We start from the raw sequence: 20,988 nt of genomic DNA on the forward strand, positions 1-20,988 counted from the left end.
GAATATGAGTTGCTGTTCCTGCAACCTTCGGGTGGCATCATTGTGGCAGTGCAGGAGGCCCATGATGGACGTGTCATCTAGAGAATGGGAGGGGGAGTGGAAATGGTTTGTGACTGGGAGGTGCAGTTGTTTGTTGCGAACTGAGCGGAGGTGTTCTGCAAAGCGGTCCCCAAGCCTCCGCTTTGTTTCCCCAATGTAGAGGAAGCCGCACCGGGTACAGTGGATGCAGTATACCACATTGGCAGATGTGCAGGTGAACCTCTGCTTAATGTGGAATGTCATCTTGGGGCCTGGGATGGGGGTGAGGGAGGAGGTGTGGAGACAAGTGTAGCATTTCCTGCGGTTGCAGGGGAAGGTGCCGGGTGTGGTGGGGTTGGAGGGCAGTGTGGAGCGAACAAGGGAGTCACGGAGAGAGTGGTCTCTCCGGAAAGCAGACGGGGGTGGGGATGGAAAAATGTCTTGGGTGGTGGGGTCGGATTGTAGATGGAGGAAGTGTCGGAGGATAATGCGTTGTATCCGGAGGTTGGTAGGGTGGTGTGTGAGAACGAGGGGGATCCTCTTGGGGCGGTTGTGGCGGGGGCGGGGTGTGAGGGATGCCTCCAACCTCATTGTTTCCCAACCCCGCACGGCCCGTTTCTATCTCCTTCCCAAAATCCACAAACCTGCCTGCCCTGGTCGACCCATCGTCTCAGCCTAGTCCTGCCCCACCGAACTCATCTCCACCTATCTGGACTCCATTTTCTCCCCTTTGGTTCAGGAACTCCCCACCTACGTCCATGACACCACCCACGCCCTCCACCTCCTCCAGGACTTCCAATTCCCTGGCCCCCAACACCTCATATTCACCATGGACGTCCAGTCCCTGTTCACCTGCATTCCGCATGGAGATGGCCTCAAGGCCCTCCGCTTCTTCCTGTCCCGCAGGCCCGACCAGCCCCCCTCCACCGACACTCTCATCCTCCTAGCTGAACTCGTCTTCACACTCAACAACTTCTCTTTTGACTCCTCCCACTTCCTACAGACTAAGGGGGTGGCCATAGGCACCCGCATGGGCCCCAGCTATGCCTGCCTCTTTGTAGGTTACGTGGAACAGTCCCTCTTCCGCACCTACACTGCCCCAAACCCACCTCTTCCTCCGGTACATTGATGACTGTATCGGCGCCGCCTCTTGCTCCCCAGAGGAGCTCGAACAGTTCATCCACTTCACCAACACCTTCCACCCCAACCTTCAGTTCACCTGGGCCATCTCCAGCACATCCCTCACCTTCCTGGACCTCTCAGTCTCCATCTCAGGCAACCAACTTGTAACTGATGTCCATTTCAAGCCCACCGACTCCCACTGCTACCTAGAATACACCTCCTCCCACCCACCCTCCTGCAAAAATTCCATCCCCTATTCCCAATTCCTCCGCCTCCGCCGCATCTGCTCCCACGATAAGACATTCCACTCCCGCACATCCCAGATGTCCAAGTTCTTTAAGGACCGCAACTTTCCCCCCACAGTGATCGAGAACGCCCTTGACCGCGTCTCCCGTATTCCCCGCAACACATCCCTCACACCCCGCCCCCGCCACAACCGCCCCAAGAGGATCCCCCTTGTTCTCACACACCACCCTACCAACCTCTGGATACAACGCATTATCCTCCGACACTTCCGCCATTTACAATCCGACCCCACTACCCAAGACATTTTTCCATCCTCTCCCCTGTCTGCTTTCCGGAGAGACCACTCTCTCCGTGACTCCCTTGTTCTCTCCACACTGCCCTCCAACCCCACCACACCCGGCACCTTCCCCTGCAACCGCAGGAAATGCTACACGTGTCCCCCACACCTCCTCCCTCACCCCCATCCCAGGCCCCAAGATGACATTCCACATTAAGCAGAGGTTCACCTGCACATCTGCCAATGTGGTATACTGCATCCACTGTACCCGGTGCGGCTACCTCTACATTGGGGAAACCAAGCGGAGGCTTGGAGACCGCTTTGCAGAACACCTCCGCTCAGTTCGCAACAAACAACTGCACCTCCCAGTCGCAAACCATTTCCACTCCCCCTCCCATTCTCTAGATGACATGTCCATCATGGGCCTCCTGCACTGCCACAATGATGCCACCCGAAGGTTGCAGGAACAGCAACTCATATTCCGCCTGGGAACCCTGCAGCCATATGGTATCAATGTGGACTTCACCAGTTTCAAAATCTCCCCTTCCCCAACTGCATCCCTAAACCAGCCCAGTTCGTTCCTTCCCCCCACTGCACCACACAACCAGCCCAGCTCTTCCCCCCCACCCACTGCATCCCAAAACCAGTCCAACCTGTCTCTGCCTCCCTAACCGGTTCTTCCTCTCACCCATCCCTTCCTCCCACCCCAAGCCGCACCCCCAGCTACCTTCTAACCTCATCCCACCTCCTTGACCTGTCCGTCTTCCCTGGACTGACCTATCCCCTCCCTATCTCCCCACCTATACTCTCTCCACCTATCTTCTTTACTCTCCTTCGGTCCGCCTCCCCCTCTCTCCCTATTTATTCCAGTTCCCTCTCCCCATCCCCCTCTCTGATGAAGGGTCTAGGCCCGAAACGTCAGCTTTTGTGCTCCTGAGATGCTGCTTGGCCTGCTGTGTTCATCCAGCCTCGCATTTTATTATCTTGGAATTCTCCAGCATCTGCAGTTCCCATTATCTCTGGACTCAAAACATGAACTCGGTTTCTCCCTCTCCACAGATGCTGCCAGACCTGCTGAGTTTCTCCAGCAATCTCCATGTTTTGTTTCCAATTTCCAGCATCCATAGTATTTTGCTTTCACTGTGATAATGTGACCTACTCAGTGTTACTTGTGAACAAAGGCTGAAGAGAGAGTGACGATTTGATTAAAAACCAAAAGAACTGTGGATGCTGTAAATCAGGAACAAAAACAAATTTGCTGGAAAAGCTCGGCAGGTCTGGCAGCATCTGTGGAGGAGAAAACAGAGTTAACGTTTCGGGTCACCAGACCCGAAACGTGAACATTTCATTCCCCACCTAAAGTGGGCTGAAATGAAACTGCTTGGTTAAATTTTAGTCATTGCATTCTTTATTGAAATTCCTGTGGAAGACCAGATTGTTTTTGCAATGAATGGTCCAAAGTCATAATCAACTGTTTCAAAAGATTCACAATCTATTGTTTAAATTTAGTGTTAGCAGCAAAGATTGATGCCTCTTTCAGTAACATGCCTTCCAGGCAGTTCATGCAATTTAAAATCCAAACTTGGACATGCAATTCTTTTTCTCCCACAGTCACTAATACAGTATATCAAATTTCACATCAAAAATGACAACAGATATTGATTCAGAATTTATAGTCTTCAGTCGATTGTTTGACAGAGCAGGTCTGTCGTTTTTGATTTTCTTGTGGAAAATGGAGAAAGATTATTTTCTTCCTGTGTTAAAGCACAGTCCCTGATGTATCACAGCAGTTAAGACTTTTATACAGGGCATCGATAGCAGCATGCATTGAGTCTGTCCCATAGTCTAAAATGTTATACAGTACAGGGGGAGGAGAGAGCAGGTGTGATATTCTCCTCAACCAGTGCCAGCTGTAACTCAATGGGTGGCAGCTCATTTACTTTTAGATTGATTCTAGCACAGAAAGAGGCCATTCAGCCATTTGAGTCAGACGATCGTGCGTTCAAATCCCACTCTTGAGAGCAATAATCTAACTGATGCTGTAATTTGGCACAGTATTGTCCTTTGGCAGGGAAATTAAACCAACACCTTGTCAACCCTCTCCAATGTGCATATCACAGAGGAATGACCAAAATGTTTACAGAGCAGAATGAGGCTATTTGGCCAATTATGCTGTCCAAATGTGCGTCATGACTGTTTATCATTTTCCTGCCTTTTCCCCCATAACTCTGCACATTGTTTCTAACCAAATAAATGTCTGTTGCCCTCCTGAATATTTCAAATTGAACCTGCTCCAGGCATTGTACTCCGTAGACGTGTGTTAATAATCTTTTCTCACATCCCATTTGCTTCTTTTGCAAAAATCACTTTAAATTTTTGCCTTCATTCTAGATTCTTTCATGAGTGGGTACAATTTCTCTATATCTAAGTTATTCAAACCTCTCATGATTTTGAAACCTTATATCAAATCTATCTTCATAACTGATGTTTCTCAACTCTGGTACCACTTGTATAAACACTGTTCTGCATGCTCTCTGATGAATTCACATCTTTCCTATAGTATGGTGCCTATACACCAGCAGAGGTCTAACAAATATCTTGTACAAGTTCAACATCATCTCCTTGCTCTTGTACTCAATGCCTTTGTTAATAAAGATCATAATAGTGTACATTTTATTCACTGCTCTCTGCATCTGTCCTGTTACCTTCAATGATTTGTGCACATATACACCCTGCTCTCTCTGTTCCTGCTCCCTCTTTCAGAATTGCATCACCTATTCTATATTTTGTCTTTGAATGTTCTGCTGACCAAAGTGCATTACCTGGCACTTCTCTTTTTCTGCCACCTATCCGCCCACTCCACCTGGGCGTCAGTTTTCTTTTGGAATTCCACACTGTCCTCCTCCCAATTTACAATTCTTCCAAATTTTGTGCTGTCTGTAAAACTTTAACTTGTCTCTGTTCACCAAGATTCAAGTCATTAATATGCATCAGGAAAAACATGTTCCAAAACCAATCTCAGAGCAACTCTAAGTATCTATTAACCATTACTTTGTTGCTGGTCACTCAGCCAATTTTGTATCCATGTTGCTCATGTGCCTTTTATACTGAGATTTAATAACTTTTCTCACAAGTCTGTGATGTGGCACTAAATCGACTGCCTTCTGGAAATCCATATAAACCACATTAACAGCATCACTCTCATCAACTCTTTCTGTTATCTCTTCAAAAACCTCCAACAAGTTAGTGACCCATGATGCCTCCTTTAGAAATTCATGCTGACTCTTCCTAATCAATGTGACTGCTAATTTGATCCTGAATAATTCCTTCTAAAATCTTCCCCACCACTTAAGTTAAACTAACTGGTTAGCGATTGCTGGGATTATCCTTACAACCTTTCTCGAAGAAGGCTGTAATGTTTGCAATCCTCCAATATGCTGACACCACCTTCGAGCCTAGGGAAAAAGTCAGAAGTCACACAAAACCAGCTTATAATCCAACATGTTTATTTGAAATTGCAAGCTTTCGGAGCACTGTTCCTTCGTCACCTGTTGAACTATAACCTTGTGTCGTATGATTTGACTTTGTGTATGCCAGTCCAACACTCCAACATTGGGTCATCCACATCACGCAGTCCAGGAAAGATTGAGGTTGTAGACTAACAAGAGGCTGGAAGAACACAGCAAGCCAGGCAGCATCTGGAGGAAAGGAGCAGTCAACATTTCAGATGTTTACCCTTGAGATTGTAGCTGGTGGGCCTGCAATGTCTACCCTGACTTCTTTCAAGATCCTCAGATGCATCCAATCCAGTTCCAACTTTAAGTACTAACATCAACCTAACACTTCCTTCCAATGAATTTGGAACTCTTCTAATGACAAGACTTTCTTTCTCTGTCACCATAACCTACGTAGAATCTTCCCCTTTGGTACAGATGAATGTAAAGTATTCATTTAGAGTCTCAGCTTTATCCTCAGGTCCCCTTTCTGGATCCTAATCACCACTTTTACCACCTTTTTCATAGGGCAACTGAAGACTTTTGAATTCTCCTTCATATTGGCTGCCAGTCTTTTCTCAGAATATCTCTTTGATTCTCTAATCTGCCTTTTTTTTTTCATGTGATACTTCTCTTTTCCTCTTGGTTCCCACTTTTATTTTCTGCCTGACACTTGTCTTAAGTACACTTTTCCTCTTTTAATTTTAAATTCTTGTTATCTTGTTTGAACCATCCAAGGAGCTCTGGATTTGCTTGTTGTACCTTTCTGTTCCGAGGGTATCTATCTTGACTGGACCTGAACAATTTCCTCTTTGAAGTTAGCCCATTGTTCCACTATAGTTCCTCCCACTGACCTTTCAGTCCAGTCTATCCAGCCCACCTCTGTTCTTGACCCATTGAAATTAGCTCTTCATCAACTGATTTCCCTTAGTCTGGATTGACCATTGTTACTCTCTGTCATTGTTTGATACAATGATCACTATTGCCTAAATATTACCTCCCTTGGCCCACCTCATTTCCAAGAACCAGCCCAGATCTCCTGGCACTATTTCAAAGATGTGTAGGGAGTCATGCAGTTTGTATATTTTCAGTAATCTGGACAGTTTTATCTCCTCTCCAGGAACATTTCAGCATGAGTTAGAATCATAGAATCCGTACGGTGTGGGAGCAGACCATTTGGCCCATCGAGTCCACACCAACCCTCCGAAGAGCATCCCACCCAAAGCTAGCCCCCTACCCTATCCCTGTAACCATGCATTTACAAATCCACCTAGCCTGGGCATTCCTGAACACTATGGGCAATTTAGCATGGCTTAGCCGGCACATCTTTGGTCCGTGGGAGGAAACCAGAGCACCCACTAGAAATCCAGGCACGGGGAGAATGTGCACACTCCAGGCACAGTTGCTTGATGGTGGAATTAAACACAGGCTCCTAATACTGTGAGGCAGCAGTGCTAACCACTGTGCTGACCCTGAGAGTTACATCTGGTATATTACAGAATAGCATTTTATTTAAGTACATAATTATTGTCTGGACAGAGATTTAGAGAACTTAAAATGCTCAGATCACCTAAAGCTACACAGAAATCAACAGCATAGTATAATGAAAATAGGGATGTTAAAAAAAAGGCTTATAGTCAGTAGTTTCAATGTAGGTTAGCTGCAATTTAATAACAAAATAAGGTTGAAATTTGGGCTCATGGTGTTCATATTTAAAAGTCCTCATTTTTGTCTTTCAAACTTCACAGTCTTGTCACTCCCTAAGTCTATAAATAGAAATCTTCCAGTATTCCCACTTTCTGCTGATGTTGGCCTTTTGTGTGCCCCCTATTTTAATTATTCCATCACAGTCACTGTGTCAACTCCCTAATCCTCTCTGTCCTCCCCTCCTCCAGTGAGATGCTCTTTACACATCACCTCTTTGGCCAAGCTGATGGTCATCTGCCCAAATATCTCCTTGTGTAGCTCAGTATCTCGTTTTGCCTGATGACAATCCTGTACAATGCCTTGAGACATTTCACAGCAATAAAGGTGCCAGATAAATGCAAATTGTTACTGTCTTTGTTTTTAATTCTTCTGGGAAGTCCAGCATTTGTTGTCCATCCCTAATTGCCCTTGATCTGAATGGATTGCTAGGGCTGTTTCAAAGTCAACGTCTTGCTGCATTGGCCAGACCAGACAAAGACACCATATTTCCTTCCTTAAAGGATATACTAGTGATGTAGGTGGGATTTTTTTTAAATGACAATTGATTCTGGTTTCATGGTTAGAATTACTGACAGTTTATATCCTAGGTTGATCAGTTGAATTTAAATTCCGATGGCTTTCGGAGTTGGAATTGTGTGGATCGCCCCTCAATATTAACTGCAGCTTCAGAAATACTAATCCAGCGAGATTACAACGACCGCAACCCCTCTCCCTTCATGTCCGTGTTACTTCATGTAGCCACTGTATATACTGTGTACAATAGCAGTGTTGAGGTTGAGGACACCAGTTGCCAAGAGTATTAAATGCAGCGTTTGATTTGTGATTGTTGGATATCTCGTATATTCTAATCCTTGCCACGTTACCCAACAGTTCAGGGTTGGATTCAATGTATTGAGTTCACACTGTGCTCGCTGGGAGAACCTCTGCTCATGTTATTCAGACTGACCATCAGCGACTTCATTCTATCTGCATAGTAGTCACGGAGGTTGAGCAGAGGCAGCTGAGCCAGACGCTCATCAAACTCACAGTTCCTCATAGCATTCTCCAGATTCTTCTCACGCCGGTAGAAGTGGGAAAACTTGTTGAAGATGAGGGTGATGGGCAGCACGACCACCAGGATGCCAGCCAAAATACAGGCTGACGCTGTCAGTTTGCCCCCGATGCTGATGGGTACCACGTCGCCATAGCCTACGGTGGTCATGCTAACTGTAGCCCACCACCAACAGGAGGGGATAGTGGCCAGGGAGGAATTCTCTTCTTTCTCAATGGTGTAAGCCACCACAGAGAAAACGGATACTCCAACAGATAAGTAGAGCAGGAGCAGGCCCACCTCCCTGTAGCTGTGCTTCAAGGTGGCCCCCAGTGACCTGAGCCCCGTGGAGTGACGTGCCAACTTGAGGACACGGAATATCCTCATCAGCCTGAGAACCTGCACCACCCGGCCCAAGTTGGCTAGGGCCGGGCTGCTCTCCATCGCCAGCTTGGCCAGCAGGGTCAGGTAAAAGGGCAGAATGGACATGAGGTCGATGAGGTTGAGGGGCCGGTGGAAGAAGTGCCCCACGCCCGGTGACACCAGCAATCTGGCCAGCAGCTCCAGGGTGAAACAGGCGATGCAGAAATGCTCCAAGGCCTCGAAGTGGGGGCTGAGGCGCTGGAATTCGGCCATGCTGTGCACACACATAGCGGTGATGGAGCTCAGGACCATCAGGATTGAGATGGCGCTGTAGCAGCGGCTGGCGGCATTGTAGCCCGGGTTCTCTAGCATGAGCCATAAGCGGCGACGGCAGCTGCCCAGCTTCTGCCCATCGTAGCTGGCAGCATCCCGGTAGAAGCTGAGCACCTCGTCCAGGGAGGAGCTGCTGCTGCCCAGATCACTGGCCCCGTCGCCGTCCCCATCCTCGTCGCGGTCCCCTGGGGTAAGCCTGGACAGGCTCCCAGCCCCGATGCCCCAGTACTCAATCTCCTGGCCCAGGGAGAAGACGCAGTGTTTGCCCCCAGCGGTTCGCAGCTCCCCGGTGCGGTAGAAATCCACGATACGGGGGAAGAGCGCGGGGTTGCGGTCAAAGTAATACTCCTCGCCGTCGTAGTCATCGCACAGCTGCAGGATGGAGTCGAGCGAGCGGCACCTCAGCAGCTGGGCAAGCCTCGTGTCTGGGAACCGTGACAGGCTGCCCCTCCTCAGTCTCCTCTTCAGGCCTCCCACATTCACCTGGATCTCAGCATCTGTCGTCACGTCAGGCTCGGCCTCTTCCCCCATCCCCCCGGGATCCTGGCTTGGGGCCCTCATCCCCGGGAGGGCAAGGCCGACACACTCCCTGGGGGACGGGTGGAAATAACTAGAGAAATAAAACAGATAACATGGAGGATCAGTGCAGATAGATTTCACGCCAGAATAAACACAATAAGACCCACAACAGGGGGCAGTCTGGGGGAATTTGGGGAAATCAGGGAGATTGGCAGGAGAGAGGTAACAGGGCAGTCCAGGAGGGATTCAGGGAGTGGAGTTTTGGACAGCCCAGGGGTAAACAAGACAGTTGGTGAGATATCAGGACAGCTCAGGTGGCTGATCATCCAAGTCAATCCCCTGGACCCACTTTGCCCCCACACTCTTTGATCCCTTTCGCCCCAAGAACTATATCTAACTCCTTCTTGGAAACATTCATTATTTTGGCCTCAACCGCTTTCCGTGGCACAGAATTCCTCAGGCTCCCCACTTTCTGAGTGAAGACATTTCTCCTCATCTCAGTCCTAAATGGCCCACCCTGTATCCTTACACTAAAACCTCTGGTTCTTTGTCAAGAAGATCCTTCCTGTGTTTACCGTCAAGTCCTATTAGAATCAACTCAATTTCTATGAGATTTCCCCCTCTTCTAGACTCCAGTGAATATAGTCCTAACTGATCCAGTCTCTCTTCTGACATTAGTTCTGCCATCCAGGGTAAACCTTTGTTGCACTTCCTCCACATCCAGAACATCCTTCCACAGACAAACCTGCACACAATACTCCAGAGATAGTAGGAACTGCTGATGCTGGAGTCTGAGATAACACAGTGTGGAGCTGGAGGAGCATAGCAGGCCAGGCAGCATCAGACGAGCAGGAAAGTTGAATTTTCTGAAGAAGGGTCCCGACCCGAAACGTCAACTTTCCTCCTCCTGTGATGTTGTCTGGCCTGCTGTGCTCCTCCAGCTTCACTCTGTGAAATCTCAAGAAGCCAGACCCCAGGTTAAAGCATGATATTAAAATCAGAGGCCAGATCAAGGACTGATAACCAGATGAGGGACTCTGGAATTACACTCTTGTATTTGGTTCAGAGAGTCTGGATGTATAGCCTGGGATTCAGATCAGATTCCAGATCAGAGCCTCCAAGAGCCATACTCTGGAATCTGGATCACTGACTCTAGGTTTAAGATTTGAGATATCATTCAGCTTCCAGGCTCCAGTTCTGAGAGTCTGGGCTATTGTCCTGGGATCCAGATCAAAACCCCAGGTTATAATAGGATCTGGATCAGAAACCTATGGATTCAGAACACGGCATTCCAGATCCTGATCAGGAATTCTGGGTTGGGTCCTATGAATTAAACCACAGGATCTGTTCACCTAGGATCTGGTTGGAAAACCCTGGAATCAGGTTCAGAAATCCTGGGATCCGGTTCAGAGACCCTGGGATCTGATCCAGAGACTTTAGGATCTAGTTCACAGTCTCCATGATCCAGTTCAGAGACTTTGGGTTACCCTGTATTAAGAGTTGATTTTCTCTTTCATTCCCTGGTCGCCACCTCAAATATTTCGCTGTTGCCTGGATTCTCATACTTTAACCCTAGAATAAGCATTTTCGCTTCCTGCCTGTTTCCTTCCCTGTAATCCTCTCAATCCCTCATCTCTGACCTTCTCATTCTCTCTCTTCCTGTAATTCTCTCTCCCATCTTCTATTTCTCTCAGTCTCTCACTCTCCTTGCCCCTTTGTTATTCTCTCATTCTTTCTGTCTCTCTCTCATTCTGCCCCTCATCCTTCCTGTATTACTGTTTCTCTTGCATCCGTGATCCCTCTTTCTCTCTGTAATTGTCCCTTTATTCTATTATTCTCTCTCCTTCTCTTGGTCTTCCCTCTCATTCTTTCAATCTCTCTCCCCCTCAGTAGTCTCCCTTCCATGTGCAATCCCTCTATCTCTTGCTCATAGTCCCTGTTAATTTCCAATTCTCTCCTAGTCTGTCTGTCCTTCTATATCTCATTTTCTCTCCCTCCCTGTGATGCTCCAGCTTGTCCACGATCCCTCTATTCTCTCACTCCCCCAGTATCCCTCTATTCTCTCACTCCCCCAGTTTCCCTCTCATTCTCTCACTCCCCCAGTATCCCTCTATTCTCTCCCTCCCCCATTAACCCTCCCATTCTCTCCCTCCCCCATTAACCCTCCCATTCTCTCACTCCCCCAGTATCCCTCTATTCTCTCCCTCCCCCAGTTTCCCTCTCATTCTCTCCCTCTCCCATTAACCCTTTCATTCTCTCCCTCCCCCATTAACCCTTTCATTCTCTCCCTCCCCCATTAACCCACTCATTCTCTCCCTCCCCCATTAACCCACTCATTCTCTCACTCCCCCAGTATCCCTCTATTCTCTCACTCCCCCAGTATCCCTCTATTCTCTCACTCCCCCAGTTTCCCTCTCATTCTCTCCCTCCCCATTAACCCTTTCATTCTCTCCCTCCCCAGTATCCCTCTCATTCTCTCCCTCCCCCATTAACCCTCTCATTCTCTCCCTCCCCCATTAACCCTCTCATTCTCTCACTCCCCCAGTATCCCTCTATTCTCTCCCTCCCCCAGTTTCCCTCTCATTCTCTCCCATTAACCCTTTCATTCTCTCCCTCCCCCATTAACCCTCTCATTCTCTCCCTCTCCCATTAACCCTTTCATTCTCTCCCTCCCCCATTAACCCTCTCATTCTCTCACTCCCCCAGTATCCCTCTCATTCTCTCCCTCCCCCAGTTTCCCTCTCATTCTCTCACTCCCCCAGTATCCCTCTATTCTCTCACTCCCCCAGTTTCCCTCTCATTCTCTCCCTCCCCCATTAACCCTTTCATTCTCTCCCTCCCCCAGTAACCCTCTCATTCTCTCACTCCCCCAGTATCCCTCTATTCTCTCCCTCCCCCAGTTTCCCTCTCATTCTCTCCCTCTCCCATTAACCCTTTCATTCTCTCCCTCCCCCATTAACCCTCTCATTCTCTCCCTCCCCCATTAACCCTCTCATTCTCTCACTCCCCCAGTATCCCTCTCATTCTCTCCCTCCCCCAGTTTCCCTCTCATTCTCTCACTCCCCCAGTATCCCTCTATTCTCTCACTCCCCCAGTTTCCCTCTCATTCTCTCCCTCCCCCAGTATCCCTCTCATTCTCTCACTCCCCCAGTTTCCCTCTCATTCTCTCCCTCCCCCAGTATCCCTCTCATTCTCTCCCTCCCCCATTAACCCTCTCATTCTCTCCCTCCCCCGTTATCCTTCTCATTTTCTCCCTCTCTCTCTCTCCTTGCCCCCGTTATTATCTCGCTAATTCCTTTTTTCTTCCTCCGTCTGTCCCTCATTCTCTGCCTCATTTCGCTCTGGATCTCTCTGTCGCTGTTAGTGCCTCTTCGACCTGATGTCTCCGAGGTTGTATTTAGCAGCGACTATATACTCTGTGCCTCAGAGCCACGTCACTGTTCATTTCCCTGACCCTGTAAACTCTTTCGCCTTAGCCGGTTATTGCCCGCGGGGAAGGTTTCTCACCCTGTCGCTGTGCCTCCAGTTTGCAGCCTGGGGAGAGGGCTGAGGGTGAGCAGCTCAGTCAGTAGCTCTTCTCCAGCCCCTGAATCCGCCCAGTCCCGGGAAAACGGCGACCGAATCAAGGAGACGGTGAGCCAGAAAGGGAGCTCACTCCACGAGGGATTCGCCTTGTCTGAGACAGAGAGAGAGAGGGAGAGAATGAAAAAATAGCCAACTAGACACGTTCAAGCAGATCATATTAAACTAGAATTAATCATCGCTGATAATTACATAACCTGATGTGAACAAGTGGTTTCAAATCGTTCACAGAAGTATATTTATTGCAGCCTTAATGGGAGATATATCTCGATACTCACACAGGCTTAGCTCAGCTGAGTTCACCCTTTCTTTATGTTCAATTTTCCTCCAGTCTTAAATACTCCCCACCCCCAGTCACTGAACGTGCTCAATGGCTCAGGGATTGGGAATTGCCTGCTTAGCATGGAATCTGCTGGCATTTGTGCCAATATTTTATTGGCCACCCCTCTAAGGATGGTAAAATTAAACAAAACAACCCTGAGGAGCAGGGGAAATGCTGAGAGGATGTTTCCCCTCGTGGGAGAGTCGGGGACCAGAGGGCACAGTCTCAGGAATAAGGAGGTGTCAATTTAAGACTGTGATGAGGAATTTCTTCTTAAAGGCATGGGGATGTACAGCATGGAAACAGACGCTTCAGTCTAAGTCATCCATGCTGACCAGATATCCTAAATTAATCTAGTCCCATTTGCCAGCATTTGGCTCTTTTCACTCTAAAACCTTCCGATTCATATACCCTTCCAGATGCTTTTTAAATGTTGTAATTGTACCAGCCTGCACCACTTCCTCTAGCAGCTCATTCCATCCAGGCACCACCCTCTGTATGAAAAAAGTTGCCCCTTAAATCCCGTTTATATCTTTCCCCTCTCACCTTAAACCTATGCCCACTACTTTTGGACTCCCCCACCCTGGAGAAAGACCTGGACTATTCACCCTATCCATATCCCTCATGGTTTTATAAGCCTCTGTAGGCCTCTGACACTCCAGGGAAAATAACCCCAGATTTCTCTCAGAGGGTTGTGGGCCTTTGGAACTCCTTGCCACTGAGAGCTGTGGGGGGGGGGGGGGGGGCACAGTCCTTGTGTGCATTTAAGGCTGAGAGAGATAGATCCTTGATCAGTCAGGAATCGAGGGTTATGGGGAAAGAGCAGGAAAGCAGATGTGAGAAGTGTTGGATTTGGCATGATCCTACTAAATGGCAGAGCAGATCTAGGGCTGAATGGCCTACTCCTGTTTCCAATTCTTATGGTCTTATTGATGTTGGAGATCTGAAACAAACACAAAACAGAAGGTGATAAAATGTGAGGCTGGATGAACACAGCAGGCCAAGCAGCATCTCAGGAGCACAAAAGCTAACGTTTCGGGCCCAGACCCTTCATCAGAGAGGGGAATGGGGAGAGGGAACTGGAATAAATAGGGAGAGAGGGGGAGGCGGACCGAAGATGGAGAGTAAAGAAGATAGGTGGAGAGAGTATCGGTGGGGAGGTAGGGAGGGGATAGGTCAGTCCAGGGAAGACGGACAGGTCAAGGAGGTGGGATGAGGTTAGTAGGTAGATGGGGGTGCGGCTTGGGGTGGGAGGAAGGGATGGGTGAGAGGAAGAACCGGTTAGGGAGGCAGAGACAGGTTGGACTAGTTTTGGGATGCAGTGGGTGGGGGGGAAGAGCTGGGCTGGTTGTGTGGTGCAGTGGGGGGAGGGGACGAACTGGGCTGGTTTAGGGATGCAGTAGGGGAAGGGGAGATTTTGAAACTGGTGAAGTCCACATTGATACCATTAGGCTGCAGGGTTCCCAGGCGGAATATGAGTTGCTGTTCCTGCAACTTTCGGGTGGCATCATTGTGGCAGTGCAGGAGGCCCATGATGGACATGTCATCTAGAGAATGGGAGGGGGAGTGGAAATGGTTTGCGACTGGGAGGTGCAGTTGTTTGTTGCGAACTGAGCGGAGGTGTTCTGCAAAGCGGTCTCCAAGCCTCCGCTTGGTTTCCCCAATGTAGAGGAAGCCACACCGGGTACAGTGGATGCAGTATACCACATTGGCAGATGTGCAGGTGAACCTCTGCTTAATGGGGAATGTCATCTTGGGGCCTGGGATAGGGGTGAGGGAGGAGGTGTGGGGGCAAGTGTAGCATTTCCTGCGGTTGCAGGGGAAGGTGCCGGGTGTGGTGGGGTTGGAGGGCAGTGTGGAGCGAACAAGGGAGTCACGGAGAGAGTGGTCTCTCTGGAAAGCAGACAGGGGTGGGGATGGAAAAATGTCTTGGGTGGTGGGGTCGGATTGTAAATGGCGGAAGTGTCGGAGGATGATGCGTTGTATCCGGAGTTTGGTAGGGTGGTGTGTGAGAACGAGGGGGATCCTCTTTGGGCGGTTGTGGCGGGGGCGGGGTGTGAGGGATGTGTTGCGGGAAATACGGCAGACGCGGTCAAGGGCGTTCTCGATCACTGTGGGGGGAAAGTTGCGGTCCTTGAAGAACTTGGACATCTGGGATGTGCGGGAGTGGAATGTCTTATTGTGGGAGCAGATGCGGCGGAGGCGGAGGAATTGGGAATAGGGGATGGAATTTTTGCAGGAGGGTGGGTGGGAGGAGGTGTATTCTAGGTAGCTGTGGGAGTCGGTGGGCTTGAAATGGACATCAGTTACAAGCTGGTTGCCTGAGATGGAGACTGAGAGGTCCAGGAAGGTGAGGGATGTGCTGGAGATGGCCCAGGTGAACTGAAGTTTGGGGTGGAAGGTGTTGGTGAAGTGGATGAACTGTTCGATCTCCTCTGGGGAGCAAGAGGCGGCGCCGATACAGTCATCAATGTACCGGAGGAAGAGGTGGGGTTTGGGGCCTGTGTAGGTGAGGAAGAGGGACTCTTCCACGTAACCTACAAAGAGGCAGGCATAGCTGGGGCCCATGCGGGTGCCAATTGGCCACCCGCTTAGTCTTTAGGAAGTGGGAGGAATCGAAAGAGAAGTTGTTGAGGGTGAGGACGAGTTCACCTAGGCGGATGAGGGTGTCGGTGGAGGGGGACTGGTCGGGCCGGCAGGACAGGAAGAAGTGGAGGGCCTTGAGGCCATCTGCATGCGGAATGCAGGTGTATAGGGACGGGACGTCCATGGTGAAGATGAGGTGTTGGGGGCCAGGGAATTGGAAGTCCTGGAGGAGGTGGAGGGCGTGGGTGGTGTCACGGACGTAGGTGGGGAGTTCCTGGACCAAAGGGGAGAAAATGGAGTCCAGATAGGTGGAGATGAGTTCGGTGGGGCAGGAGCAGGCTGAGACGATGGGTCGACCAGGGCAGGCAGGTTTATGGATTTTGGGAAGGAGATAGAAACGGGCCGTGCGGGGTTGGGGAACAATGAGGTTGGAAGCTGTGGGTGGGAGGTCCCCTGAGGTGATGAGGTCATGAATGGTGTTGGAGATGATGGTTTCACCCACGCCCTCCACCTCCTCCAGGACTTCCAATTCCCTGGCCCCCAACACCTCATCTTCACCATGGACGTCCAGTCCCTATACACCTGCATTCCGCATGCAGATGGCCTCAAGGCCCTCCGCTTCTTCCTGTCCCACAGGCCCGACCAATCCCCCTCCACCGACACCCTCATCCGCCTAGCTGAACTCGTCCTCACCCTCAACAACTTCTCTTTCGATTCCTCCCACTTCCTACAGACTAAGGGGGTGGCCATGGGCACCCGCATGGGCCCCAGCTATGCCTGCCTCTTTGTAGGTTACGTGGAAGAGCCCCTCTTCCGCACCTACACAGGCCCCAAACCCCAACTCTTCCTCCGTTACATTGATAACTGTATCGGCGCCGCCTATTGCTCCCCAGAGGAGCTCGAACAGTTCATCCACTTCACCAACACCTTCCACCCCAACCTTCAGTTCACCTGGGCCATCTCCAGGACATCCATCACCTTCCTGGACCTCTCAGTCTCCATCTCAGGCAACCAGCTTGTAACTGATGCCCACTTCAAGCCCACCGACTCCCACAGCTACCCAGAATACACCTCCTCCCACCCACCCTCCTGCAAAAATTCCATCCCCTATTCCCAATTCCTCCGCCTCCGCCGCATCTGCTCCCACGATAAGACATTCCACTCCTGCACATCCCAGATGTCCAAGTTCTTCAAGGACCGCAACTTTCCCCCCACAGTGATCGAGAACGCCCTTGACCGCCTCACCGGCATTTCCCGCAACACATCCCTCACACCCCGCCCCCGCCACAACCGCCCAAAGAGGATCCCCCTCGTTCTCACACACCACCCTACCAACCTCCAGATACAACGCATCATCCTCCGACACTTCTGCCATTTACAATCCGACCCCACCACCCAAGACATTTTTCCATCCCCTCCCCTGTCTGCTTTCCAGAGAGACCACTCTCTCCGTGACTCCCTTGTTCACTCCACACTGCCCTCCAACCCCACCACACCGGGCACCTTCCCCTGCAACCGCAGGAAATGCTACACTTGCCCCCACACCTCCTCCCTCACCCTATCCCAGGCCCCAAGATGACTTTCCACATTAAGCAGAGGTTCACCTGCACATCTGCCAATGTGGTATACTGCATCCACTGTACCCGGTGTGGCTTCCTCTACATTGGGGAAACCAAGCGGAGGCTTGGAGACCGCTTTGCAGAACACCTCCGCTCAGTTCGCAACAAACAACTGCACCTCCCAGTCGCAAACCATTTCCACTCCCCCTCCCATTCTTTAGATGACATGTCCATCATGGGCCTCCTGCAGTGCCACAATGATGCCACCCGAAGGTTGCAGGAACAGCAACTTATATTCCGCCTGGGAACCCTGCAGCCCAATGGTATCAATGTGGACTTCACCAGTTTCAAAATCTCCCCTTCCCCTACTGCATCCCTAAACCAGCCCAGTTCGTCCCCTCCCGCCACTGCACCACACAACCAGCCCAGCTCTTCCCCCCCACCCACTGCATCCCAAAACCAGTCCAACCTGTCTCTGCCTCCCTACCCGGTTCTTCCTCTCACCCATCCCTTCCTCCCACCCCAAGCCGCACCCCCATCTACCTACTAACCTCATCCCACCTCCTTGACCTGTCCGTCTTCCCTGGACTGACCTATCCTCTCCCTACCTCCCCACCTATACTCTCTCCACCTATCTTCTTTACTCTCCATCTTCGGTCCGCCTCCCCCTCTCTCCCTATTTATTCCAGTTCCCTCTCCCCATCCCCCTCTCTGATGAAGGGTCTAGGCCCGAAACGTTAGCTTTTGTGCTCCTGAGATGCTGCTGGGCCTGCTGTGTTCATCCAGCCTCACATTTTATTATCTTGTAATTCTCCAGCATCTGCAGTTCCCATCATCTCTGATACAAAACAGAAGGTGATTTGGTTTAATTTATTCTTGTCACATGTACTGTGATACAGTGAAAAGTATTGTTTTGCATGCTATCAGACAAATTGTATCTTACATAAATACATCAGAGTAAGAGAACAGAATACAGAATATCGTGTTACAGCTACACAGGAGGTGCAGAGAAAGATCAACTCTAGTGTCTAAGAGGTCTGATAACAGTGGGGAAGAAACTCAATAGGTCCGACAGCATCTGTGGAGAGAGAAACAGAGATAAAGTTTCAAGTGTGGGAACCTTTCCTTAACTAAGCGTGTGTAGCAGCATTGTGAAAATGACCAGGCCCTAGCTGTGTAACTCCTGGCTCACACATCCACATTGCAACTGAGTCCCCTTGTCCAGCTCTTGGCACCTCTTCAAGTAAATTTCCAATTTTGCGTTTGAAATGCGATGGGGTTCTGTATCTACCATTCCCTCTACCAAGCACCCACTGCCTGAAGAAAAATCTTTGGTCTCCTCCTCATCACTTTTTACTTTCAACCCCTGCTCCCTTGGTTACTGTTCTCTCAATGAAGGAAAAGCATTCATATACCCACCCAGCTAAATATCCTAGAGATAGTAGGAACTGCTGATGCTGGAGAATCTGAGATAACAAGGTCTAGAACTGGATGAATACAGCAGGCCAAGCAGCATCAGAGGAGCGGGAAAGCTGATGTTTCGGGTCTGGACCCTTCTTTAAAAGCACCTTGTTATCCCAGATTCTCCAGCATCGGCTGTTCTCTAAGAGAGAGATAGAGAGAGAGAGAGTGTGTGTCTGTGTGTGTGTGTGTGTGTGTGTGTGTGTGTGTGTGATATCCCGGTTGAGGCCGTCCTCATGGGGACCGAACTTGGCTCTCAGCCTCTGCTCGGCGACACTGCGTTGTTGTGTGTCCCAAAGGCCACCTTGGAGGACGTTTACCCGAAGACCCGAGGCTGAATGTCCTTGACCCCTGAGGTGTTTCCCCACTGGGAGGGGACACCCCTGTCTGGCTATTACTGCACTGGGTCCGTTTATCCATTATCGAAGCGTCTGCGTGGTCTCACCGATATACCATGCCCCGGGGAAACCTTGCCTGCAGCGTATGAGGTAGACAACGTTGGCCGAGTCACATGAGTATCTGCCGTGTACCTGGTGGGTGGTGTTCCCACATGTGATGGTAGTGTCCATCTCGATGATCTGACATGTCTTGCAGAGGTTACCATGACAGGGTTGTGTGGTGTTGTGGTCGATGTTGTCCTGAAGGCTGGGCACTTTGCTGCAAACAATGGTCTGTTTAAGGTTTGGTGGTTGTTTGAAGATGAGAAGTGGAGGCATGGGGAAGATCTTGGTGAGGTGTTCATCGTCATCGATAATGTGTTGAAGGCTGGGAAGAACATGGCATAGTTTCTCTGCCCCCAGGAAGTACTGGACAATGAAGGGCACCCTATCAATCGTATCCCGTGTCTGTCTTCTGAGGAGATCATTTCGGTTTTGTGCTGTGGCACATCGGAACTAGCGATCGATGAGGTGAGCTTCGCATCCTATTTTTATAAAGGCATCCTTTAACACCTTCAGATGTCAGTCGTGTTCCTCCTGATCTGAGCAGATCCTGTGTATGCTCAGGCCTGTCTGTGGGGGATGGCTGTGTTAATATGATTCAGGTGGAAGCTAGAGAAGTGCAGCATTGTGAGGGTATCTGTAGGCTTGTGGTAGAGTGAGGTTTTGAGGTGTCTGTCCCTGATGGAGATGTGTGTGTCCAAGAATGAGACTGATTCTGAGGAGTAGTCCAGGGTAAGTCTGGTGGTGGGAGGAAACTTGTTGATATCACTATGTAGTTGTTTCAGTGATTCCTCAGCATGAGTCGAAAGGAAGAAAATGTCAAGGTATCTGGTATAGCATTGGTCGGAGGTTCTGTGCAGCAAAGAAATCTTGTTTGAACCTGTGCATGAAAATGTTGGCATATTGGGAAGCAAATCTGGTCCCCGCGGCTGTTCCGTGTGTCTGAATGAAGAACTGGTTGTTGAAGGTGAAGATGTTGTGGTCGAGGATGAAGTGGATGAGTCGTAGGATAGTGTCTGGAAATTGGCAGTTGGTGGTATTGAGCACTGAGGCTGTTGTGGCGATACTGTTATCGTGGGAACGTTGTGTAGAGAGCTGAAATGTCCATTGTGACAAGGAAGTACCTGGCTCAAATGGCCGTTGGTTCTGGAAGAAATCTGTAGTGTCACAGCGTCACAACAGAAGCTGGGCGTTTGCTGTACAATGGGTTTCAAGAAGCCCTTGACATAGCTGGAAAATTTCTCACACAGGGCCCCATTGCCTGATACGATGGACATCCAGGTGTGTTGGTCTTGTCTATGTTCAGAAGCAGGAGAAGCGTCCTATGCAGGGATTATGCGGGATAGGATAGTGCATAGGATACTCTGACTATCCCTGAATCAAAAGTCTTGACCAGTCAGCTCAGTTGATGGAGATAATGGGAACTGCAGATGCTGGAGAATTCCAAGATAATAAAATGTGAGGCTGGATGAACACAGCAGGCCAAGCAGCATCTCAGGAGCACAAAAGCTGACGTTTCAGGCCTAGACCCTTCATCAGAGAGGCCTCTGATGAAGGGTCTAGGCCTGAAACGTCAGCTTTTGTGCTCCTGAGATGCTGCTTGGCCTGCTGTGTTCATCCAGCCTCACATTTTATTATCTTAGTTCAGTTGATGGACTTGTTTTTTGGTCAGATCAGCAGGTAGCTGTCTGTAGTGTTCCTGGTCATTCAGTTGTTGGTACACTTCCTCGCAGTCATCCATTCTGTTCTGTATGGCGATGGCTCCTCCTTTGTCTGCTGGTTTGATGTCAATGTTGTGATTGGCCTTGAGAACACAAAAGGCATTGCGTTGTGCCTGGGTGACGTTTTGCACTACCTTGTGAGTGCAGCTGATGAATCTGGCATGAACACATGTCCTGACGGCTTGAGCATACCTATCGAGCCTAGGGC

General features: G+C 49.8%; 1 protein-coding gene across 2 annotated transcripts; it reads right to left on the bottom strand.

The window, feature by feature from the left end:
• Window positions 1–5,152: 5,152 nt before the first annotated feature.
• LOC125451435 (potassium voltage-gated channel subfamily S member 2-like) lies at window positions 5,153–13,198 on the bottom strand. Of its 2 annotated transcripts, XR_007247298.2 has the most exons (4): window positions 12,970–13,198; window positions 12,617–12,785; window positions 7,075–9,200; window positions 5,153–5,361 (listed from the first exon to the last, which is right to left on the bottom strand). XR_007247298.2 is itself a non-coding variant. In XM_048528499.2 (3 exons), exon 3 carries the CDS (start codon window positions 9,149–9,151, stop codon window positions 7,748–7,750), a length of 1,404 nt encoding a protein of 467 aa, XP_048384456.2. In that variant the 5' UTR covers window positions 9,152–9,200; window positions 12,617–12,785; window positions 12,970–13,198; the 3' UTR covers window positions 5,153–7,747. The 2 variants fall into 2 exon arrangements, 1 of the variants encoding a protein (XP_048384456.2); XM_048528499.2 differs by having other exon boundaries at window positions 5,153–9,200.
• Window positions 13,199–20,988: the final 7,790 nt, after the last annotated feature.

Source organism: Stegostoma tigrinum, chromosome 5 (genome assembly GCF_030684315.1).
Source record: "Stegostoma tigrinum isolate sSteTig4 chromosome 5, sSteTig4.hap1, whole genome shotgun sequence".
Taxonomy (NCBI): Eukaryota; Metazoa; Chordata; class Chondrichthyes; order Orectolobiformes; family Stegostomatidae; genus Stegostoma; species Stegostoma tigrinum.